The 25,810-nt window shown below is 43.6% G+C and overlaps 1 protein-coding gene and 1 non-coding gene across 2 annotated transcripts in view; both read left to right on the forward strand.

The window, feature by feature from the left end:
• LOC147023689 (rho GTPase-activating protein 5-like) overlaps positions 1 to 7,723 on the forward strand; it is a 41,172-nt gene extending 33,449 nt beyond the window's left edge. The window contains exons 5-7 of the mRNA XM_085889408.1: positions 1,779 to 1,910; positions 2,923 to 3,028; positions 5,338 to 7,723. Of these exons, the coding sequence (XP_085745534.1) occupies positions 1,779 to 1,910; positions 2,923 to 3,028; positions 5,338 to 5,632 (533 nt within the window). The 3' untranslated portion in view covers positions 5,633 to 7,723. The remainder of the gene's footprint in view (positions 1 to 1,778; positions 1,911 to 2,922; positions 3,029 to 5,337) is intronic.
• A 12,912-nt stretch (positions 7,724 to 20,635) lies between these two features.
• Positions 20,636 to 20,797, forward strand: LOC147023690 (U1 spliceosomal RNA). Its single transcript, XR_015060568.1, has one exon. It is a non-coding gene; the product is annotated as a U1 spliceosomal RNA (small nuclear RNA).
• Positions 20,798 to 25,810: the final 5,013 nt, after the last annotated feature.

Here is a 25,810-nt window from a genome sequence, read left to right on the forward strand (position 1 = left end):
GCAATCCAATGGAGATCTTGTAAACCATCCCTGGGAATCTTATTACAAACAAGCTACAGTTGGAGGCTGTCCGAGGCCCTTGGAACAAAACTTTGAGAACAAGAAACCTTCACAACTCGGTCCATGAATCGTGATCCCTTACTGAAACGGAGTGGTTTACTTCAAGCCCTTGGGGGACTCCGTTCCATTTTCTGAAACCCGCATATGGAGATAACAATCAACGACACACACACACCAGACAACACAGGACTTGACTTCTGACAAATAGGCCCACTGAGCTTGGGGGAAGTTACTTCCCCATAACACACTGGGAGACATTGGCATCGTCTCGTGGCGGAGCTTCTCTATCTGCAGTTAGCAGGGCATTTTTAGGGAACCCCCCCCTTCCTTCTGCAATGGATGCCAACTCCTGGGGGTTATCTGTGCTTTATCCTCCAATACTGATGTTCAAGCGATGAGGAAACGCTTACCACTGTAAGGTCTTTGGTATGATTCCGGAGGAGAGGCAGAATGGAGCCGCTAACCTCCCAGACTCGGAGTAAATGCTCTGACCACAACCCCTCTGAGTCTGGTATATCACAATCATGATTTCAAAAATGTTTTTTTTATTATCATAATAATTCTCAGCAATCGTACAAGTTTCTATCCTTATTCTATTTTTATTTTTAATCATCAGACCTTCACTTGCCTCACTTGAGATTACATGAATTTGAGTGAGCGTAATGACCGAGGGAAGGGAAGGGGGGTGGGGTGGGGGACAAGTGGGAGAGTCGTATGCGGTTGGGAGGTGGGTTCCCCCACCCTCTGCTGAAAGCGATTATAATCGTGGTGTATCGGTATTTATTTATTATTTATCATTTATTAGGGTGACAAAAAAAAAAAATCATGCTGTCACAGAGTATTGGGAAAACTTAATGTGCTTCCCTCTTCCAAACATTTCCATGTGAATTTGTAAATAACTGTTGCAATTTCTCATCTGTTGGCAGTCTTCAATTGATAATGGATCTGGACTTGAACCACTGTACCACCATTCGAGCCAAATGTTCAAACCATGTCACTCGACAGTCACAATTGCACAACGTCAGAAAGACTCGTACATACTTGGATGGGAAGGGGAAAAAAATTGTTGATCATATTTTGTCATCCAATACAGAGTACTGAACGGGTCGTCGTTATTCCTTTAGTTTAACACAATCGATGTCATCTCAACTTGTAGTCACTGCTGTTTAAGGCAAGTGCTCAGATAGGAACATCATAACCAATTATGGTCGTTTTTCAAGGTTTTTCTTTTTCTCCAGCATTCCACGTATACAATAACAATATATTTAAAGGTCGATCTACACAATGGCTAGCCATAAGAAAATATGATTTGCTTGTCAAAATTCAGAAATGCCTTAAAGCAGAGTTTACAAATCTATACTCTGAGGACCTCTGGGGGTCCACATTGGCGGGGATCCGTGGGGAGAAAAAAAAATCCAACACATTAGCCTCCCTGCACCATCAAATGACTTCACACGCTGCGACTCGTCACACATCAGAAGCATCAATTCATAGAAGGCCACAATTAATCCTTCCTGTGGCCTAGTATGAAGTGGCTATGTCACCATGTTAATCGTACATTAACGTCTGCAAAATATTCGGTGGTATGGAAGGGATTTGCACACCCCAAAAGGTTGGGAACCACTGCCTTTAAAGGATATGCTTCAGCACCTGGAATTGTCATAGTAGTGTGTCGTCTGGGATGGTTGGATTTGGTACTATTTGTCAATCACTTGCAGATCACAACATAAGCTTTGAAGCAATGGAGGCGAACGTGAACGTGGTCGCCGGCTTGCTCAAGGCCTTCTTCTCGGAGCTACCCGAACCCCTGCTGCCTTACGACATCCACCCGGAGTTGGTCGAAGCTATCGGTCAGTTAAGGAAGCGAATGAATGCTGCATTTGATTAAAATGGTTCTTGTCTATGTTTGATTGCAGCTTTGAGTGCGGCCATTGCAGAGTATCGTGTTGTGAATTTTGACCTCCGCCACCGAAGGTGGATGCAGATCATGTTTTCACCCCTGTCTGTCTGTTTGCTTGTTTGTGAACAGGATATCTCAAAAAGTTGTGGACAGATTCGGCCGAAATTTGGTGGAGAGCTTGGGTATGTGACATGGATGAAAAGATTCGATTTTGGTGAAGATCAGAATCCGGATCTTGATCTGAGAATTAAAAAAAAAACATTTCACCATTGAGAGATAGGACCAAAAACGACATCTAGCAGGATATCTCAAAAAGTTGCATATGGATTTGGATGAAACTTGGTGGGCAGCTTGGGTTTCTAACAAGGACCAATTGATTTTATTTTGGTGAAGATCCTAATCCGGATCCGAGAATTTTTCAAGTGATCTTTCACCATTGATTGATCGGGCTTAAGCGATGTGCATGATATGTCAAAAATTTAGGGACGGATTTGGACGAAGCTTGGTGGATGAGTCGGTTAGGTGACAAAAAAAGCCGATTAAATTGTAGTTCAGGTCTGAATCCAGATCCAGCCCATCAGTGGGATACAAAACATAAACTCATCAGCTTGGTGGAGGAATGTGCCCTACCGCGTGCCCTTCTTGTCACGTGTGTGTGTTTTTGTTTGATATATTTATATCGTCTTTCTGCGATTCCATATTGCCCTTTTGGACCTTGCTGGGGTCACTTGCCTCATGCAGACAGTCTGGCCTGGTTTAACATAGGTTGCGACGAGTGATCGAGATGAACAAAGCAGATTTATGGTGACTCGGTACTTGACGCTGATTAGCATGTCGCATCGAAAATACAAATCTTGGATATTTCTTTATGCAAGGCCATGCACTGCAAGACATTCCAACAGCACTCCTTTCACAAATAAACTTTGAATCTCTGCTTAATGATGTTCATTTTGCATTTGCAGGCTGTCCTGATAGAACATCAAAACTTGTGGCACTTCAAAAGAAGATCAAGAAAATGTCATTCATAAATCAGGAAGTCTTCAAGTACATCATCACTCATTTGCACAAGTTAGTTTTGTTGTTGTTGTTGGTATATTTTGTTTGCTTGCTCTCTAATTAACAGTGTTATGTGCTGTTTGTGACTGTTGAAATGTTTTTGGTACATGTGTCCTCCCTAAACCAGAGGGGATTCCATTCTCCTGAGGAAGAGTTTCTCGATTCTCATTTATGAATCCTGACAACGGTGCCACCCTTCCCTCCCCCAGTCCCCCAACTCCCACCACCCCATTTCCCTCTCCACACCTTCGTAGTTAATGTTGTGTCTTTTGCATCCAGGAGGAATGCCAAAGCCTGATATGAAATATTAATTAACATCTAGTTAATTTAATGAGTGGAATTGCAATTCCATGAACAGTGCTTTAATCAGGAGCCACTTAAGGTGCTGGCACACCTTGACGATTCAGCCAGCAATGACAACGTATAAAAATGTATGTAAACCGTTGGCGTACGCTGAAATTTTGATGTTTTTTTTTAAAGTTTTGGTCGTATTCATATAACGTGTTGGTCGTATGCATAACATATTAGTAATGGGCACAGAACGTTTCATTGTCTTATAGATAACTTATACCAACGAATGCTTCGCCTGTTGTCGACGTTCACAACCTATGCCCAACGATAGTTTAACTTGGGCATAGCGCGCTGCACGTATCACCGACGAACTCGTGGCGTAGCCTGTTAAAAACCTGCCGCACGCCGATTTAAACCATAACCGCCTGAAAATTGAAAGTATCAACCACGCAGTCACACCTTGATGATTTAGCCAGCGTATGCCGACCTATAAAAATTTGCCGAACCAAGCTGGCACACGTCGAATACGTTATGGGTAAGTTGTGTATATGTTAAGAGCACACTGAAAAACGATGAAGTATGCTGTCATATTTCGTGGTACGTCTCGTACGTCGTGAAATTTCAAGCATGCTGAAAATTTTACGACGTACTCGCCGTATGGCTCACACATTCCGCATACGCTGGCCATAAGTTGTAGGCATGTTATGTGATCGTTGACACACGTCGACACAAGTTCCTTGTAAGTTACTCATAAGTCGAAACACGTCGAGGTAATGTTTAGCATACCTGAAACTTATTTTCTCCATCAAGGCACATTGTCTTTTTTCTCCTTGGCTCCGTGAAGGCACGTGACGAAATATCTGAAGTTGTTGTTGTTGTTGTTTTTTTGTTTGTTTGTTTGTTTGTTTGTTTTTAGTCTATCGCGAATTTTAAAATATATTCGGACATTTGCTTTTAAGTTTCGACGTCGACGTGACAATATCCTCAAACAGAAAATATTCACAGAAGAGGAACTAAGAATAAGACATGAGCAAACTGAAGAGGCAATCGGACGTGACGTAACGGCACGTGACGAAATATCGGAAGTTATTGTTGTTGTTTTTTTTATTATTATTTAAACGCTGCCAATTAGCCATTATACGGTAGCTGTAAATTAGAAACACGTTCAGTAAGTTCTGTGGTCGTCCGGAAGACGTCAATCAAATACGTTACACATAGGTTCAAAGCACGTTACTCATAGGTTAGAAATAAGTTTTGGGTACGCTAAGCATTACCTCAACGTGTTTCGACTTGTGAGTAACTTGCAAGTAACGTGCCTCGACGTGTGTCAACAATCGCATAACATGCCTCGACGTGTGTCAACGATCGTGTAACGTGCCTACAACACGTTACTCGTAGGTTAGAAATAAGTTTCGGGTACGCTAATCATTACCTTGACGTGTTTCGACTTATGAGTAACTTACAAGTAACGTGTGTCAACAATCGCGTAACGTGCCTACAACTTATGGCCAGCATCGCGGAACGTGTGAGTCATACGCTGGCATACGTCGTAAAGTTACAAGCATGGAAAATTTGAGGACAACTGCAAAGTACAACGATGAAAGCCAGCGTACTACGACGTATGGCAGTGTTTTTCAGGATGCTCTTAACGTATACAAAACTTACCCACAACATATTCAACGTGTGCCAGCGTTTTAGACAAATTTTTCCGAAGTCGGCATACGCTGGCTAAATCGTCAAGGTGTGACAGTGCCTTTACATGCTACATCTGCAAGAACCTGGGACTTCCCCCAACCCCTTTTGCCTTTTAATTCCCTTTTCCATTACTTCCCCTTCCTCCCACCTTTCAAGGTACTTGGACACAGGAGGAGGCCATTTTGCCAATCGTGCCGATGTTTTAGCCACATGCCATTAATTTAGCCTATCAGTTTATTTTCTTGATTTCAATGCAAATCTGTTCCTTTAATCTAGAACATGATTTTATTTGCTTGCCGTGATTTGAACCAACACGAGGATATTTCCCTCTTCAGGGTTACACAACACAGCACTTTGAACAGGATGACAAGTGAGAACCTCTCCATTTGCTTTGCTCCCACACTGATGCGCCCAGACTACACCATGGGCATCGTGACGGTGACCAAGAACAGCAACATAATCATTGAAACGTGCATACGTCAATGTCCGTACATCTTCTACAACCAGCCAGAGGTCCCTGACTCTGCAAACTCGCCTCCCTCCTCCCCAACATCCATATCTCTGCTGCCGCTGCCGTACTCACCCACGTCCACTTCTTTCCCGACCCCGACGGAGCCTCCATGTGACTGAGGAAAAACCGCCGGGTTCTGCGTTTGAGCAAATGGAGATTGTACAATTTAATTTTGCTCTTCACCATGAGAAGGAAGGGAGGTAGGTGCAAGGTGAGAGAATGGTGAAAGTGGAAGAATCCTCGGATTGCGATCCGACAGGTTTGCACCGTTATGTACTAGCCACAATTTCCCTGTGCCTTTTCAAGCTCGCTCTCACGGGACCCGCCGGCCGAGGCCTCACTCGCCGGCTCTGCGGCGAGCGATCGCGGCAGCCAACATCAGCCTGCCTCTGCATGTACATCCACCATTTCTCATGCGCAGGGGCACTGCAAAACGTCAAATTGCACTTACGCGTGTCTCGACCCAGCAGCATGCACCACCCCAGCAAAGAAAGCCACTTCGGGAGTCGTGTACTTCATTCGTGACCAACGGAAACGGATGCTTGGAATAACAGGCAGATGGCAGGATGTAAATGAACGCTTTGCAGTTTACTTTTTCAATCTGTTTCTTTATTCTGTTGCTCATTCCATCGGTTCTTACATTCCCTCTTTCGATCACTTTACCAAGACTATACAATTTTTGAAAGAAACCGCTGTTTCTGCACGTGCTACAAGTGCATGCTGTATGACTACACTGTCAATTTTAAATGTTTAACCACTACTCTCGAAGGCTGTTGCACAGTACGTTTTCATAATGTGTGATGGTCCTGGGAATGGGGAGAGGAGGGTGTTTGGCTTGGGTTGGGTTGGGGGGTGGGTGGTTATGTTTGGTCAGTTGGTTGGTAAGGCAGAGTTATTGCACTCTTGCATCGTTATGGCACACTAGTAAACTTAAAGTGAGCCGTGGGATTTGCTGTTTTGAATTCGTATATCGTGAAAGTCATTCGTTTCGATACGTCAATGCCATTGTTGAACAAAATGGTTGCCTTAGTCGTTTTGAACCATCTATTGGGCATGCTATGCCACAGTTCACCTCGATTCGTAGAGTTATATCGAACAAATGCGCCGTTGTCCATTGCTTTCAAAACCAATCTCAAGCTGAACAATGCAAACTTAATTAGTGCAATGTTTTTTTGTCTTTTGTACTTGTGCCATACGATCCCTTTCCATGTATCGGGGCAGCCATAAGGGTTCCATCTACACAAGTCCTTAAAATAACTGTGAACTTGGCCAAGTGGCCCTGTTTAGCTGCGTTGCCATTCTTTAGCTGTTCTTCCCATGCCAGATCGTCCTCCATTTTAAAGTAATGAATGCTGTTTTATCCCAGGATTGGAGGAATGTGTTTGCATTTTATCAATTTGTTATGACTGTTCAAAAAGCTGGAAATCTTTGCCATTTTCCTCCGTTGATTTGTTGTTGTTCTTTTTTGTTTTCTTTTTTGGTTTCTTTGTTCCATATTCCAAAATCCAAAGAGCCATTCCTTCTCAGCAAAACTTCATTTTTGGTGGGTTTTGTTGAGTAGAGCAGTGCCTCCCCTTGAGCTGTTATGGACTCTTTATTGTCGCAGCATTTTGCAACGGTCATGCAATCAAAAATGTGCCTTAAGTTAACTTCAGTCTCATCGGTGAGAGCGGGCGAGCCATCGCCGGCATACTCACCGAGTTCCTAATTCCCGCTGTGACCTACAGGGGCACTGCATCAGTGACACAGCTGCATCCCTGGCAAATGATTCTGCCTGCAGCCATGCTCCGCACACAAAAGAAGAAGTCTCTTAGGTAGTCGGCGGCACAATTTTGGTTTTCAAGTACTGTATATTTAACAATGCTTGCGTTTCCCTATTAAAATCACTGGGTTTTAATTTGTACTGCACATTTATATTTCCTGTAAATTTAACAATGCTGTGTATTGTAAAAACAAAGCAAAAATACGATTCAGCTCCACTGTTTTTATGCAGTATTTGCATTATCGAATTTGACTTTGTTTCACTCACTGTTCTTCTTTTGAACGTCCTGTCGGAATTTCAATTTTCGATACTGCCATGAAGACCGGAGATGACAACTTTGTTTCTACATCTGGAAGGTTACTTCTGACCAGTTGTAATGATGCCAATTTGTTTCTCCAAAAGCATTGCAACTATGTACAAATATGAAATAAATTTTACTTTGGAGGTATTTTGCGAAAACGGATTCTTGATCTTAGGCCGAGCTATCTGAGGAAAACGCTGCCCACATGCTCCTACAACAATGGAATACTTTTCTTACTCCAAACTTGTTTGGCCATCATCATCTTCCAGGACCTGAGTCCATTGCATGACTTTGATGATTTTTACAAACGTCATCTTTAAGTGTTGTATAAATGTACAAAAGCGTTGTGTCTGCTTTATAATTAGCGAAGGACCCGTCCTACCAGACAGGTTATTTCCCCCAGAATTGGGGTCATTAACACTTGTAATACCCCTTCCCACCAGGAGTGGCGCTACAGATACACATGCACTTACAGAGAATTGGGGTCCTCTCTGGGTACCCCCCACCCTGAACTCCCAGGAATATGTTTTTTTTTTACCCCTGAAAACTCCCCCATGCACACCCACAAGTACAACGACCAGTTTTCTACTCATTCATTCCAGCAGTTCAGGAATGCATAGAAGGGAAACGAACACACACGTCTCAAATTATACCATGGTAAGATAATATCTGGAAGTCTTTGGCTGTGTTTAACTGCGAACAGTTATGCCGGGTACTGAACGATGCCTATTCCAATAACGATGCTATCCTCTGCCGATGTCTTCCCATGTCACCCGTTCCAATGACAATCATTTTTATCAAACTTTATTTCTCATGGCTAGTCCATCCCAAGAACTGCCACTTATAACGATGAGTGGTGATGTCTATGTGGGCGCTTACAAAACTGTGAGCCACGAGAAATAAAGATTGATAAGTATGACTTCATAGTTCACATGGATTGACAGCCATATTGGATCAAAGAAGTTTTTTTTTAAATAAAGACCACGTGACCGATTATGTTTACACGTGATTATGTTTACATTTTCAAACCATATTTCCCATGGCTCGTCAATCATATCTATGAAGTTTCGCATGGATTGATTAAGCGGTTCAAGACAAGGCATTTTAAAAGATTTTAATTCGATCCACTATGGATGCCAAACAACGTCATTGATGACTTCATAGTTGTTGAACATTTTTCCACATGGGTAGTCGGTCACACATTTAATGTTTCGCGTGTATCTGATTTTGAAGGTTTCTTTTTTTTTCAGAAAAATATGACTGCCATTACCACATCATGTCATCAATTTAATTATCTTGACAAATTTTTGAGTAGATCACCCTCAAAAAATTTCATATTGACCAGATAAGGAATTTGACCAACCTAATTATGATGTCATAATTAGGCCACCAATGACATCATTATCAAATGTTCCCCATGCGGAGTACCTAACCTGTGCCAAGTTTGATTTTTTTTTTCTTTCAGTGGTTTCAGAGATGTCCAAAGTGTTTCCCCTTTTTTTCCAACATGGTTGCCATACTACATCACCATGACATCATAGTTAGCATTAAAACATTGTCCCATGGGTAGCTGCTCCGACGTTGAAAATTTTGTGCAAATCGCTCAAGTGGTTGCGGAGAAAACAAATTTAAAAGCGAATAAAGGTGAAAAAGTGAGGGTGGAAGAACAAAAAAAAATGAAGAGAGTACCCTTTAATACCCTAATAACTACAACTACAACCACTTATAACTGTGAGCAGTTATGTCAGGTACCAAATGATGCCCTTTCCAAAGAGCATGCCATCCTATGCCACCTGTTCCATGACAATGCCATCCAAAAATCACAATAACCTAGAAAAAGGGAGTGCTTATGAATGGGGTAATTTGGGGTAGAAGATATAACTATGGATGGGGTGAGGTAGTGGTGAACAGCTGTCTTGAAGCCCTAGAGGAAGGAATGGGACTGAACAGACTGAGGAAGTTGGTTCCACAGCCGAGGGGAAAAAGAGGAACAAATGAGTGGAGGTGAGAAGTGAGCCTGGATTTTGGGAGTTTAACAAGAAGAGGGCTACTCACAGACAGTGTGTGCCATGCAGAATCTGGAAGGAATAGAGCCAAGAGAGGGCAGAGGGTGCAAGGCCGAAAAGGAGGCAGAAGAATACAGACACCACAAACCTGCCTACGACACAAAAGTAACAAACTTAGACACTTCTTTGTTGGAGCTCCCAATAAATATTAAGGGCCTTACGTTTCATGACATTAAGAAGGGCAAGATGTGAGGCAGGGATGCCAACCCAAAGGAGAGAGGAATACTCTAAGCTGCGAATGAAGGCGTGTAGATTGTCAAACGTTCAGATTGGCCAAGGAAAGACCTTGAACGACGGAGGATGCTCAGTAGATGGTTGTTTTTTCTTTTGGATACATAGTCGAGGTTTGTTGGAAGAGTTAGTACAGTGAACAATCAGGAGTAAGGATGTATCGGACAAAAACAGGACGTAAAACACACATGCATGTGGTGGACAAGTTGGACACAGAGGATGCATGGGGTGGATAAGATGGATACAGAAGGAAACTCCAAGAAGAGAAAATTGGAGGAGGGATTTGGGTGAAGTTAAGGAGTGTCGAAAATATGATGGTTTTGTATTGAGGACGATTTGCGGTGGTGGTGAACAGCTGTCTTGAATACTTGGACAGAAAGATGAGATTGAAGAGAATATGGAAGTTGATTCCACGGGTGGGAAAAAGAGGAATAAATGGTGAGGTGAGCAGTGATCCTGGATCTAGGTAGTTTCACCAGAATGGGGTTAATGGTGGACTGTGTAAGCCCTCTCCTTTGATCATATCCATCGCTTCCGGTTCCGGGTTTGGAGTGTCAAGAGGTCTCCTTCGGAGCTCTCTGCTGACGATCAAAAAAGATAAGTTTCCGGTCGTTATTTGTCCCGTTTTAACTGTTTATTTTCTCACCTACATGTTACTGTGTGTTCCTAGTTCGGTTTTGTTTCAAAAATCGTGCTATTTTGTGAGTTTTTGGCGACGTTGTCTTCCCGGGTGTTTGAGACCGAGGCTTGAGGACGAGGCTGAGGCCTACCTGTTCACCTCGGTGTACGATCGTTTTATTTGTTTTTTTTCTCCCCATTGACCTTCAATTTCTATCTCCCCCACTTTCCTAACGTCTCCCATTTCTCCCAACTAATTTCTCTATTTCTTATCTTAAAAAAAAAAAACCGCCACCTTTCTCCTGATTCTGCTTCTTCGTCTTCATCACCTCTTATTCTTCCTCCTTCCTCGATTTTTTTCCACAACATTTCCATGACCTAATCTGTTGAAAACTCTCTCAAACATTCATAATAATAACAAAAACGATATCTTATCATGCTTCATCTTCCTCTCTCACACATGTGGTACTCTTTACTGTATCATAATGCACTACTCCTGCTATTTTAACAGACTGCTCTCATTTCGACCTCTCCATTCCTTGCCTAAACAAATCCAACTGTTACAGCGTTTCTTCTCTCCATTCTCTGAATTCGCCTTTATTGCATCCATCAAGAATTGTGTTAAATCGCATCTCTGAACTAAAACTATTAAAAACCCAGTTTGCTATGAATGTTCGCTTTCCATCAACCATTCTTTTTTTTCAACTTCAATGCCAACTCACCCCTCTTACCCCTCACTCTCAAAGCAACCATCCCACTCTTCTCCCTCCCACCTCTCTCAAAAATTCCCCCTCACCTTTGTCCCACCTTTCATCCCCCTCACTCATCCTTCTCAAAGTTGCCCCCCCCTCTCATCCACAAAGCTGCCTCCTTCCACTGCCCTCTCACCTCAATCTCTTCACTCCACCTCCTCAAATCCTCAACTGCCTTCTTCCCCCTCTCTTGTCCCCCCTCTCCCCCAGCACCACAGAGCCTTTTCTCCTCCTCATCCGGCCCCTCCCCAAGCTATTCTGCAATCCCCCACACTCAACAACCATCCTTACCTCCCCTCCTCGTCCCTTGTCCTACCCTCCCCCTCCCCCCCCCCCCTGCACCCAAAGCCTCCTCCCCTCCCTCTTCATTAACAGTGTGGACCTCAAATATCCGAGGCCTTCGCTCAAACCTTTCAGATCTTTCCATACAGGTTGCCACTGACAAACCAGACATAATCTGCCTAACAGAAACTTTCGTCCCCCAAGACGTGTCTGACTCCCAAGTATCTCTCCCTGGTTACTCCCTCCTCCAGTATGACAGACCTGTGCCTCGTCCTGGTGGAGGAGTTGCTCTCTTCATCAAAGACTCTATTCCTCACTCTCCATGCACTGCCCTCACTCCCCCACACCCCCAGGAATACCTCTGACTACGGCTTCCACTCCACTCCCACCTCATGTTTATATGTGAACTGTACCGTCCACCGAACAGTAATGACTCCATCTACACCTCACTATCGGAAAACATGGACCATCTTCTATATTCTCATCCAAACTCTCTCTTCCTCTTCTGTGGCGACTTCAATTGTCATCATGCCAGTTGGCTCGGTGTGGGTACCTCTCTCACCTGTCATGGCACCTCAGCAAAAGCTTTCTGCGACTTATTGCGACTGACTCAATCGGTCAACTTCCCGACCCGGATCTCAACCAATGGTACTCCATCTCTTCTGGATCTGTTTTTGACAAATTTCCCTGACAATATCTGCTGCTCTTCCCTCCGCTCCAATCGGTTCTTCTGACCACATCCTTGTCAAAGTGGACATCTCTCTGGCTGTTATCAGAGAACCACCTCACCGCAGTCGAGTCTGGTATTTCACTCAAGCCAACTGGCAGGGTCTCCAAGCAGCCATCAAACTTACAGACTGATCTCGTATCGCTACTTTCTCCAACATCAACTCATCCTGGGAATTATTTCAAAGAAGCTTGCTCTTCCTCATGCACAGATTTATCCCCTCTCGTCTTCAGTTGCCCTACCTTTCCTCCCGCCCTTGGTTCACTGTAGCTTGTGGCGAGGCAGTTGCCCTGAAACAACTTGCCTTTGCCTCATGGAAAGCAAACCCAACTGAGGGCAATCTCAGTTCCTTCCATAAAGCTCGGAACAAGTGTGTATCTACCCTCAGGAGAGCCAGAAAACAACATCTTTCTCATCTCAAGTCTGAACTCTCAAACCTCTCTCCCTCCTCAAAATCCTGGTGGCGTCTAATCAAATCTGTTTCTGGTGTATGTTCCCCCTCCATCCCCTCCCTTACCTCAAATGGCCGTACAACTGATACCGCACGTGAAAAGGCTGAATGCCTAAACTCGGTGTTTGCAGCTAAATCTTGTGTCCAAAACCCATCACTTTCTCTACCCACCTTACCCAGTCGCACCCAACTGTCCCTGGACTCTGTGTCCTTTTCTCCTGACAAGGTGGAGAGCTTGCTGTCAAACCTCGACTCAGATTCTGCAACCGGTCCAGACGGCATCAGCCCACGTGTCCTAAAAACCTGCTCTTCTGCTCTTACTCACCCTCTCTCTGTTCTATTCACCCTCTCATTTGCTCAAGGTCATCTGCCATCTGCTTGGAAATCTGCAAACATCACTGCCCTGCATAAAAAAGGTGCAAAAACAGATCCCTGCAACTACAGACCAATCAGCCTTCTCCCAATCATCAGCAAGGTGATGGAATCCATCATCGCTTCAGACATGAAATCCTTCCTCTTCTCCAATGGCTTGATTTCCGATCATCAATTTGGTTTCAGACCAGGTCACTCTACCCTGGATATGCTGCTTCTGCTCTCCCAACAATGGATGGAGGTCCTCAATGCCAGACAGGAAATCCGAGCCGTATCCCTGGACATATCACGTGCTTTTGACACAGTCTGGCACCCTACCCTACTCACCAAACTCTCTTCCCATGGTATCCAAGGTCATCTCCACTCATGGCTCGCAGACTTCCTCTCCTGTCGCAGTCAACGTGTGGCCCTAAATGGAGTTCTTTCATCCCCTCTTCCTGTCCAGGCTGGAGTTCCTCAAGGTAGCGTTCCGTGCCCTGTTCTTTTTCTGGTTTTCATCAATGATCTCTCTGACTCTCTGGAAAATCCTCGAAATCTCTTTGCTGATGACTCCACCCTCTGCCGTACCATCGGTCATCCCTCAGACCGGCAAGCAGCAGCTTCTTCACTCACTGCAGATCTGGATAAAATCACAAACTGGTCCAACACGTGGAACATGTCTTTCTATCCAGACAAGTCTCACACTCTCACTATGTCTCTTCGAAAGGACCGTTTAGAAAACCCCCCCATCCACTTTCTCAACAATCCTCTGGAAGAAGTCCTTTCTTTCAAGCTTCTTGGTCTCACTATCTGCCATGACCTTTCCTGGGAAAGCCACATTTCAAACCTCGCCTCCAAAGTCAGTCACCGACTGGGAATCTTCCCTCTTGCAAAGTCCTTCCTCGGCCCTCCTGAGCTCCTGACCACTTACAAAGCTTTTGTCCGCAGCCTGATGGAGTACTGCTCTCCCCTCTGGGCTGGTGCTCCTGCCTCCCACCTTTCTCGGCTTCATGCTGTAGAAACCAGGGCATTTCGGATCATCGGAATCTCCCGCAATGACGCTGAGTCTTTGGGCCTCTCACTCAATCACCGCAGGTTGGTCGGTGGTCTTTCTGTCTTCTACCGTCTCCTCTCCTGCCTTGCCCCCCCTGCTCTCTCTGCGATTTGTCCCCACCACAGTTCCTCAGGGCGCTCAAGGTCCGCCAACAACCCCCTTCTGGTAAAACTACCAAAATCACGAATCACTGCTCGCCTTCACTCTTTCATTCCTCTTTTGTCCCGCCTTTGGAATAAACCCCCTCACTCTATTCTTTCCCATTCTTCCCTCCAGGCCTTCAAAACAGCTGTTCACTACCACCTCTTATCATCCCCCATCCAAATCCTCGATCTTTTCTACCCCCGATAATCCACCCAAGCCCACTTCCTTCTAAGTCCCTGCTTTCCTTCCTGAAAGTCCCTGTAATGTCCATCTTCTGTTCCCCATGTTTCTCGTCCCGTCCCTCTCCCTTCCACAGATCTCCCAATGTGTCTTCCCCACTGTTTTGTCCCTCCCTCCCGCCCCTCTTGTCTCATGCCCCCTTGATGTGCGTTGTGTGTTAGCTCTCACACGAGCCTCGACAAGGAATTAAAAAAAAGAAGCCCTGCAGAAACCTGGGGAGAGAAAGCATGGAAAGAGAACAGGACACAGGACTAGAAAGGAGGTGGTAGAAGACAGAGACCACTGACCTGTCTGTGAGGAGAGAGTGACAGGCCATTAGCCTCAGCCTCAGCCTCATTATGGGACATTCCAATGATCTTGAAAGCCTTAGTTTCCAAGGCATCAATCTGAGTAAGGGGAGAGCAGTACTCCATCAAGCTGCATATGAAGGCCTTGGCGGTGGATAGAAGTTCAGGTGTGCCAAGGAAGGACTTTGTACAATGGAGGATGCGTATTCGGAAGAGGCTGCTGCCTGGCTCCCTAAAGGATAAGAAATAATACAGCAGAGGGTAGAATCATCATCAAAGATATTGGCAGGATTTTCCAGGGAATCAGAAAAATCATTGATGAAGATCAGGAATAGGACCAGACCCAGAACACTTCCTTGGGGCACTCCAGCCTTGACAGGGAGAGGAGATGAAAGAATTCCATTGAGTGCCACATGTTGGTTATGAGAGTGGAGGAAGTCACTAAACCATGTGTGAAGTTGGCCATGAGTGCCATATTCAGAGTTTGGAGATCAAGGTGGGATGCTAGACTGTATCAAATGCTCAAAATATTTCCATAGAAATAGCCCTGATCTCATGTCTGAGATTGAGAGCCGCCATCCATTGTTGGTAGAGTGGAAGCAACATGTCCAAGGTAGAATGACCGGGTCTGAACTCAAACTGATGATCTGATATCAGCCCGTTGGAGAAAAGGAATTATTTGCTGCCAACCGCAGTGATAGTTTCCATGACCTTGCTTATAATTGAAAGCAAGCAATCGGCCTGTACTTGAAATGATCAGTTTTTGCACCATGTTTGTGTTCTGCAGCGCGTTGGCTAACCTCTCAGCAGCCGGAAACTGACCCAGAATGGCACTCAGTATAGACTGCATACCTGCACCTGGACCTTACCCAAAATTGAATCGGTTCATCCCTGTAACACACCCAACCTCTCCACCAAGTTTTGTCCAAATGTGTCCACAACATTTTGAAATGTGCAACGTACCATTTTGCCCATCTCTCCTGCCGTTGACAGCAAGGCTGGTGTGAGTTGGAAAACTTAATCCCGCCAACTTCGTCACCAAAATGTTGTACTGCATCTCGACAATTAAACAATACAAACACACAGGATGACAGTTAAGATGACTCATCTATTGTAGCTAACATGGTGGGAAACTCAACACCGGCAAGACGGGTCACACGACCTGTGATCAGTTGGTGTATCATGTGAGTGAGCAAACAACGGAGGTTTTCCAGAAATCTCTCTACCTTGTCAGGTGAGAAAGACAGTATGTAAGACCAGTTGGGTACGAGAGATTAGGGTAGGTATGGAGACAGTATGCCCAAGAAAGTTTGGTACAAAGGGTGGGGAAGGTATGGAGACTATGTAAGACCAGTTGGGTACAACAGGTTGGGTAGGGTAGGTTTGGAGATTGAGGGGTTCGGTTCTCACACAATTTGAAGCAAACAGGATTGAGACATTCGTCCTTCTCCCGAGCGGAGTCGGCTGTGGTGCCATTTGGAGAGAGTGATGGGATGGAGTGGAAGCATACACCGGAGTCTGGAGAGAGACTTGACGAGGTTCCACCAAGTTTTAGAGGAGGAAGACAAGTTTGAAAGTGCAGCCTTGATGTTGGTTTGTCATAAAAACGCTTTCTAGTGGTATTATTAGTTTTAATTTGAACTTACCCATGACAATATAACCAGTTTATGTATATATCCAGTGCCGAAGAAAGTCTACACCCCCCTTTCAAAATTTTCACCTTTTGGTGCCTTGTAGCCTGGAATTAAATTACATTAAATCAGACTTTTTCCACCTTCATTTACAACATTGTGACCCACAACTTCCAAGTGAAAAACAAATTCTACAAATTTCAGTAAATTAATTAATATCGATCTGGAATATCTTGGTTGGATTAGTGTCCATCCCTCTTACAATTGCAATTGTAAATTATCTCAGGTGCAACCAATCACCGTCAAAATGACACACCAAGTTAATTGGCTTCCACGTGTGTTAAATTGTAGTGATTGATTATTTCACAATAAAATCAGCTGTTCCTGTAGGTTTCCTCTGCTGGGTAGTGCATTTCTCTGCAAAGACTCAACCATGAGCACCAAGGAGCTTTCAAAAGACCTCTGGAATAAAGTTGTGGAAAGGCACAGATCAGGGGATGGGTATAAAAATATTTCAAAGGCTTTGAATATCCCTTGAAGCACAGTAAAGGCAATCATTAAGAAGTGAAGGCATATGGTACTGTGGGGGAAAAATGTAGATTAATGTATTCTAAATTGTAACAAAGGGAGTTTTAGAAATGTAAGTTTTATGCTATAAGTTGAATTGGCTGTCCTTTCTGGTCAAGAGACTTTTTTTCCTAAATGTTGATAACTGTCTTGGTCTGGAGCAGTGTGACCTGGGCTGATAACAGCAAACCTTTGCCTCGAAATGTACGTAATGGCTTCTCGCCTAAAGGACACGTCTGCAGTCTGGGTTGGTAGCCCCCACCACTCTCCCATGAAAATATAAAATGCTTTGAAATGTAAAATTGTTTCAGTGCAAGTACCTGAGGAAGTATTAGAATCTCAGTGGCTTGTACTCCTTGGGACTGACCAAGTACCAGGTTAGAATAAAACTCTCTGATGTAATGTGGAAGTGAATTGAATTGGGTTGGTTTAACTGTTAACTAAAAGTAAGAATAAATGAAATAAGAACCAAAGTAAGGGGAGAGCAGTACTCCATCAAGCTGCATATGAAGGCCTTGGAGGTGGATAGAAGTTCAGGTGTGCCAAGGAAGGACTTTGTACAATGGAGGATGCGTATTCGGAAGAGGCTGCTGCCTGGCTCCCTAAAGGATAAGAAATAATACAGCAGAGGGTAGAATCATCATCAAAGATATTGGCAGGATTTTCCAGGGAATCAGAAAAATCATTGATGAAGATCAGGAATAGGACCAGACCCAGAACACTTCCTTGGGGCACTCCAGCCTTGACAGGGAGAGGAGATGAAAGAATTCCATTGAGTGCCACATGTTGGTTATGAGAGTGGAGGAAGTCACTAAACCATGTGTGAAGTTGGCCATGAGTGCCATATTCAGAGTTTGGAGATCAAGGTGGGATGCTAGACTGTATCAAATGCTCAAAATATTTCCATAGAAATAGCCCTGATCTCATGTCTGAGATTGAGAGCCGCCATCCATTGTTGGTAGAGTGGAAGCAACATGTCCAAGGTAGAATGACCGGGTCTGAACTCAAACTGATGATCTGATATCAGCCCGTTGGAGAAAAGGAATTATTTGCTGCCAACCGCAGTGATAGTTTCCATGACCTTGCTTATAATTGAAAGCAAGCAATCGGCCTGTACTTGAAATGATCAGTTTTTGCACCATGTTTGTGTTCTGCAGCGCGTTGGCTAACCTCTCAGCAGCCGGAAACTGACCCAGAATGGCACTCAGTATAGACTGCATACCTGCACCTGGACCTTACCCAAAATTGAATCGGTTCATCCCTGTAACACACCCAACCTCTCCACCAAGTTTTGTCCAAATGTGTCCACAACATTTTGAAATGTGCAACGTACCATTTTGCCCATCTCTCCTGCCGTTGACAGCAAGGCTGGTGTGAGTTGGAAAACTTAATCCCGCCAACTTCGTCACCAAAATGTTGTACTGCATCTCGACAATTAAACAATACAAACACACAGGATGACAGTTAAGATGACTCATCTATTGTAGCTAACATGGTGGGAAACTCAACACCGGCAAGACGGGTCACACGACCTGTGATCAGTTGGTGTATCATGTGAGTGAGCAAACAACGGAGGTTTTCAGAAATCTCTCTACCTTGTCAGGTGAGAAAGACAGTATGTAAGACCAGTTGGGTACGAGAGATTAGGGTAGGTATGGAGACAGTATGCCCAAGAAAGTTTGGTACAAAGGGTGGGGAAGGTATGGAGACTATGTAAGACCAGTTGGGTACAACAGGTTGGGTAGGGTAGGTTTGGAGATTGAGGGGTTCGGTTCTCACACAATTTGAAGCAAACAGGATTGAGACATTCGTCCTTCTCCCGAGCGGAGTCGGCTGTGGTGCCATTTGGAGAGAGTGATGGGATGGAGTGGAAGCATACACCGGAGTCTGGAGAGAGACTTGACGAGGTTCCACCAAGTTTTAGAGGAGGAAGACAAGTTTGAAAGTGCAGCCTTGATGTTGGTTTGTCATAAAAACGCTTTCTAGTGGTATTATTAGTTTTAATTTGAACTTACCCATGACAATATAACCAGTTTATGTATATATCCAGTGCCGAAGAAAGTCTACACCCCCCTTTCAAAATTTTCACCTTTTGGTGCCTTGTAGCCTGGAATTAAATTACATTAAATCAGACTTTTTCCACCTTCATTTACAACATTGTGACCCACAACTTCCAAGTGAAAAACAAATTCTACAAATTTCAGTAAATTAATTAATATCGATCTGGAATATCTTGGTTGGATTAGTGTCCATCCCTCTTACAATTGCAATTGTAAATTATCTCAGGTGCAACCAATCACCGTCAAAATGACACACCAAGTTAATTGGCTTCCACGTGTGTTAAATTGTAGTGATTGATTATTTCACAATAAAATCGGCTGTTCCTGTAGGTTTCCTCTGCTGGGTAGTGCATTTCTCTGCAAAGACTCAACCATGAGCACCAAGGAGCTTTCAAAAGACCTCTGGAATAAAGTTGTGGAAAGGCACAGATCAGGGGATGGGTATAAAAATATTTCAAAGGCTTTGAATATCCCTTGAAGCACAGTAAAGGCAATCATTAAGAAGTGAAGGCATATGGTACTGTGGGGGAAAAATGTAGATTAATGTATTCTAAATTGTAACAAAGGGAGTTTTAGAAATGTAAGTTTTATGCTATAAGTTGAATTGGCTGTCCTTTCTGGTCAAGAGACTTTTTTTCCTAAATGTTGATAACTGTCTTGGTCTGGAGCAGTGTGACCTGGGCTGATAACAGCAAACCTTTGCCTCGAAATGTACGTAATGGCTTCTCGCCTAAAGGACATGTCTGCAGTCTGGGTTGGTAGCCCCCACCACTCTCCCATGAAAGTATAAAATGCTTTGAAATGTAAAATTGTTTCAGTGCAAGTACCTGAGGAAGTATTAGAATCTCAGTGGCTTGTACTCCTTGGGACTGACCAAGTACCAGGTTAGAATAAAACTCTCTGATGTAATGTGGAAGTGAATTGAATTGGGTTGGTTTAACTGTTAACTAAAAGTAAGAATAAATGAAATAAGAACCAAATAATATTGCAACAAATGGGGATTCTGAAGTTCATTGGACAAGGGTGAGAAGTGTATAGTGGATAATTAGAAAATAAATTGTTTCACAAAGAAAGGACTTGTGTGGACATCGGTTATCAGTGTTGGTGGTTTTATGCAGGATTTTATAACCAAATCGGACAAACGTTAAACTCTGCCTGAAGTCGAATAGGATTCCACAATCAACCAGGAAGAATCCTTCAACGATCACAACGGGGTGCGTGAAAAATCCACAACAGTTGGCACCTGGTGACTCTGATTCGAACCGACGTTGGTGCGGTGCTCGTGACCGGAGGTGCTTAATCTGCCGGAGGCAGTGCCTGGAGGAACGACAAGTGCTTGAGCGAAGGTAAGGGAGAGCGTTCCTCAAGGGTGGGCTGTCTCAGCAGGTAACGCATTTCGAACAAAGAAAAGTTCATTGTCAGATAATTTTATTGATAGAAAGAAGAGGTAGCGGAGAGAGTCCGTTTAAAAGTAAACAATAAGTACTGTAGTTGTTTTATAAAAGTACTGGAGAAGAAGATGGAGGGGAGTAATCAAATGAGCATGACGAAGTGACATGCCACAGACCGCACAGAGGACGCGTGAGATATATGTTTGCATTGATACCCGATAGGAGAGATACTGTGATCATTGAGGCGGTATTCTCAGGGCGAGGCCTACCCATTGCACTTCAGGGGGAAGGTTGAGCCTTGCGATTTTTCCCCAAATGTGGGAAAGTCGACCGTGAAATTTGTAGAATGCAGGAGACGATTGACCTGCTGGGAGCGTGGCTGGTGATTTGCATTGAGATGCATGTGTTGCTGAGAGTGAAAAATGAAACTTGTGCGAGTCCAATATTCACTGCAATGTAACGTGTTCTGGATGGGATTTTGACGATATTTTAACAACTAAGGAAGAAATATCAGGCAGAGAGTCGAAATAAAACAGCCTGGATGTTCGTGGTTTGGTGCTGATAACGGGAAGGTCGTGGTTGTGTGTGTGAATTCAATCTATGGGGGCTGCGACTGTGCAGCTCGCCCCCTCCACTGGATCTGTGGGGGCTGCGACTGTGCAGCTCACCCCCTCGACTGGATCTGTGGGGGGTGACATGTCTCTCCACTGGGTCTGTGTTTGAGTCTTAGCTTTAAGTGTGAAATTCGATTCAAATGCAGATTCAAGAGTATGGGGGCTATTGTGTCGAAATGTGCATGCCGTTGGCAATGACTTTAAAATGAGATAGAAATGTGATTGGTATTTGTCACGTGATCACACGCGAGTCTATGAGAAGCAATGCTCGTTTGTGTGTGTGTGTGTGTGTATGTGTGTGTGTGTGTGTGTGTGTGTGTGTGTGTGTGTGTGTGTGTGTGTGTGTGTGTGTGTGTGTGTGTGTGTGTGTGTGTGTGTGTGTGTGTGTGTGTGTGTGTGTGTGTGTGTGTGTGTGTGTGTGTGTTTTGAAGCCATGACAGAGTAATTCTAAACTATGGGTTTTGCTTGTCTTAGAGTTTTTCTTTTTCTTCCCAACGGATGTGGAGAAAACTTCCTGTTCCTTGCTACTTGGTGTTTGTGGTGCACCCTCTCTACTGAATCTGTTTAACGTGAAGTCCATTTAGGGAAAAAGTGTTGAAGTTTTATTTAAAAACCATAGGGATTTTGGATAAATTGAAATAACAATTGTGAATGTGGGATATATTCGGAATGTGAAGTCTTGGGAGTTGAGCTCTCGCTGGCATTGTGATGATTTGTGATTACTCAACTCGGCAGGTTTAAGTGCTGGGCAAGCTCTGTGGACGTGTCAGAAATGTTTTGAAGATTTTGATTTAAATGTAGAAACGTGATTTGGAATGATTTTAATGATTTGATGATGTTTAGCACGTGGGGCGATTCACAGATAATTAATTGATGATGCCCTCAGATGGACGTTGAAATAGGCGTATTGTTTTATTCATCTGCGAATGTTGAGGTTGCCTGAACTTGTGCTGGGAAGGCAATGGCAAACAACCCAGTGTAACCCTTTGATCAATTCAGTCAAGGTAAATTCATGATTTAATTGGATAGATGCTGAAGATTTAATTTTTGATTTGTGGATTTTAAAAGAAAACAAGTCTGAAGACGACGATGGTTCACGAGCGGTATTTGACGATGTGGATTGTTTCAGAAGTCAAGGATGAGACAATGTGATAATTTTTGACCAAGTTATAAAAATGATCAACATGATGTGGTACGAGTGACAGGTTATTAGCTGCAAAATGTCGAAAACCCGGTTTCGTTCAACAACTTAAATTTGACCTTTGCATAATCTTTAAAGGTCACAAAACAATGTTGTGGACATTAAAATAAGGAAACAGGATACGTGCTATAGCTTATTGGAGTTAGTTCGTCGAAGAAGGTTGAAAACCCGGTTCGATTCCCACAACTTTGAAAATTTGACCTTTGTGAACTTTAAAGGTCAAAGGTCAAGGATTATGACCTTTGGTGCAAAATTTCCTCTGGAACATTCCAGGAACAATATAACGTCATATAGGCTGTATGGCATTTCGCACTCCTCGGATTATCCATACTTTGATTAAATCAGCGTAAAAACAAACTTGAAGGGGGCGCCACGGGCAAGGTGTTCGAGATGGAGCAAAATAGTTTCAAGACTTTAGGTGGGGAATGACCTCAAGATTATGCATAAAAATATTGTCATCCTAGCTCTCAAAGTTTGGGTGGTCGTCTGATTTTTATGTGAAAATTCGAAATTTTCTAAGTTCATGACCTTGGGACAAATGGAAAATCGAGCTCCGTGGGGCTATGCAGGTGCCATTGGGCTAACCAAATACCGAAACCCCTGTCAGATTTGACAAAACCCCTTGGAGAAGATGCAAATTGAACTGGGCTACCCCTAAAAACACACGTTTTTTGGGCGTGGCTCCGTCCATATTGGGTGGACCACGCCCATTTTCAGGAAAACACAACTAGATCATGATATAAACTTCCCACGAAAATTTTATCAGGATCGGATCAAAACCCACGTAGCTATGCTCGGGACAGACACAGACAGACAACAATAACGAATATAGTGGTCACTTATATTTTTTCGTGAACCAATATTTTATTGTCTAGACTCTTGACCAAAAGTTGTTTAAGAGAGATTGGTCAAACATTATTTTTGAGATATTTTACGCTCTGCAGCTCAGCAACTCGAAGCCAGGATGGCCGAGCGGAGTGGAACTGTCAAATTGGGGGTTGTGCGGTAACTGTGTCAGTTACTTTCAGACTAAGCTCATGAAAAAAAACCCTTGTTAATCTGTTAATTGAGGATAAGGAAAAGTTACTGAGAATTAAATCAAGATAATAAAGAATGGTCTGGAACTATTTGTGAATGAAACTGTAAATTGTTTAGCAGATGTGAATGTTAAAATGGTAACTGTGCAAAATCGAATTGGATTTGGTTATTGAAGAAATAGATTACTTTCATATTTTGGGATAAATGATGGAATATTTTTGTGAAAAGAATTATTGATAGCAAATTGGAACCCTGATAAAGACTGTTTGCTTTTACATGGAAATAGCAAATGAGATGAATGTTTTGAGTACAAATACAACTGAGATTTCTGTATATTTTCGTTGTCATTTAGGGAAATAATGAGAGATAAAATCTTGATAATGCAAGTTGAATGCTTTGGAAGAACCTTTGTCAGTCTTGTGGAAACGTATGAGCCCATGATGTTCACCCATGATGTTTACTCGATGCCAGGCTCTGTTGGGGCTGGATCTCTGTTCACCTCTTGAGTCCTTTTCGTCTCCTTCAACCCAGTGTCCGGCCCAAGCTCGTACTTGCCCACATCTACCTTCTCCTCAGCTCAAGGAGTGCTTCGATTGTGTTTCCCCTTGGGTGCTGCTCTATCCACACCCTGACCTGTTTATCTTCTGACTTCGGGTAGCATGTTTTCAATGTGTGACACATGCTGATGAACAGGCCATAAATTAAATGGAAACTCACTCATTTTCTGATATGAGCACTCGCCGCCATTGTTGATTGAACTTGAATAATGGAAATCTTTTCTCCTTCAGGAATGGGATATGGTAATCATGTGTAAGAAAAATTATTCAAATTTTCCTTTCAAAAAAAAACGGGGTAGTGTGGGGGAAAAATGTATATTAATGTATTCTAAATTGTAACAAATGGGGTTTTAGAAATGTAAGTTTTATGCTATAAGTTGAATTGGCTGTCCTTTCTGGCCAAGAGACTTTTGCCCTAAATGTTGATAAATGTCTTGGTCTGGAGCGGTGTGACCTGAGCTGATAACAGCGAACCTTTGCCTCGAAATGTACATAGTGGCTTCTCGTCTAAAGGACACGTCTGCAGTCTGGGTTAATAGCCCCCACCACTCTCCCATTAAAGTATAAAATGCTTTGAAATGTAAAATTGTTTCAGTGCAAGTACCTGAGGAAGTATTAGAATCTCAGTGGCTTGTACTCCTTGGGACTGACCAAGTACCAAGTTAGAATAAAACTCTCTGATGTAATGTGGAAGTGAATTGAATCGGGTCGGTCAAAATGTTAACTAAAGTCAGAATAAATGAAATAGAACCAAATAATATTGCAACAAATGGGGATTCTTTAATTCATTGTACGAGGGTGAGAAGTGTATGGTGGATAATTAATTAGAAAATAAATTGTTTCACAAAGAAAGGACTTGTGTGGATATCGGTTATCAGTGTCGGTGGGTTTTATGCAGGATTTTATAACCAAATCGGACAAACGTTAAACTCTGCCTGAAGTCAAATAGGATTCCACAATCAACCAGGAAGAATCCTTCAACGATCACAACGGGGTGGGTGAAAAATCCACAACAGTACCACCAACATCTTGCCGAGATCAGGCCGTCCCTTAAAACTGGATGACCAAGTTAGAAGGAGACTGATCAGAGAGGCCAATGTCAACTTTGAAAGAGCCACATACCTTTATGGCAAAGACTGGCCACTGTGTGCATGTGGCAACAATATCCCAATCATTGCATAAGTCTGGCCAGTACGGCACACTGTACAAGTAGGGTGGTAAGAAAGAAGCCATTACTCAAAAACGTCCACCTTGAGTCCCGTTTGAAGTATGCAAAAAAACACTCCGGAGATTCTGAAGACAGGTGGCAAACAGTTTTGTGGTCTGACAAAACCAAGATGGAACTTTTTGGCCCATATACAAAACGTTATGTTTGGAGCAAACCCAACACAGCACATCACCCAATGAACACCATCCCTACTGTGAAGCATGGTCGATGGCAGCATCATCTTATGGAGATGTTTCTCATCAGCAGGGACTGTGGCACTTGTCAGGATGGAAGGGAAAATGGATGGAGCAAAATACAGAAATATCCTCGAGGAAAACCTGCTGCCCTTGGCAAGGAAGCTGAAATTGGGATGGAAGTTCACCTTTCAGCATGACAATGACCCAAAGTACACAGCCAAAGCTACACTGACGTGGCTAAGGAACAAAAAGATAAATGTCCTTGAGTGGCCCAGTCAGAGCCCTGACCGAAATACAATCGAAAATCTACCTGGCCATCCGCCAAGCAGACGCCGGCCCATCCCCATCTCCTTGAGATGCCGATCAACCTGCTGCAACCATGAGGCACGTGGTCAGCCCATTGGCCTCCTCCACTCACGAGGCTCCCTCGCTGAGAGAAACTGGTGAGCAGGATCAGCGTCAGGAAAACGAGCCACATGTCCATACAGCCGCAGCTGACGCTCACGGACTATGCAGGTAACAAATCTCGTTTGAGTCTCTCTCAGCAACCGCTCGTTGGACACAAAGT

Source organism: Eptatretus burgeri, chromosome 7, assembly GCF_056783735.1.
Source record: "Eptatretus burgeri isolate ZD-2024b chromosome 7, Ebu_testis_v1, whole genome shotgun sequence".
In the NCBI taxonomy this organism is placed as follows: domain Eukaryota; kingdom Metazoa; phylum Chordata; class Myxini; order Myxiniformes; family Myxinidae; genus Eptatretus; species Eptatretus burgeri.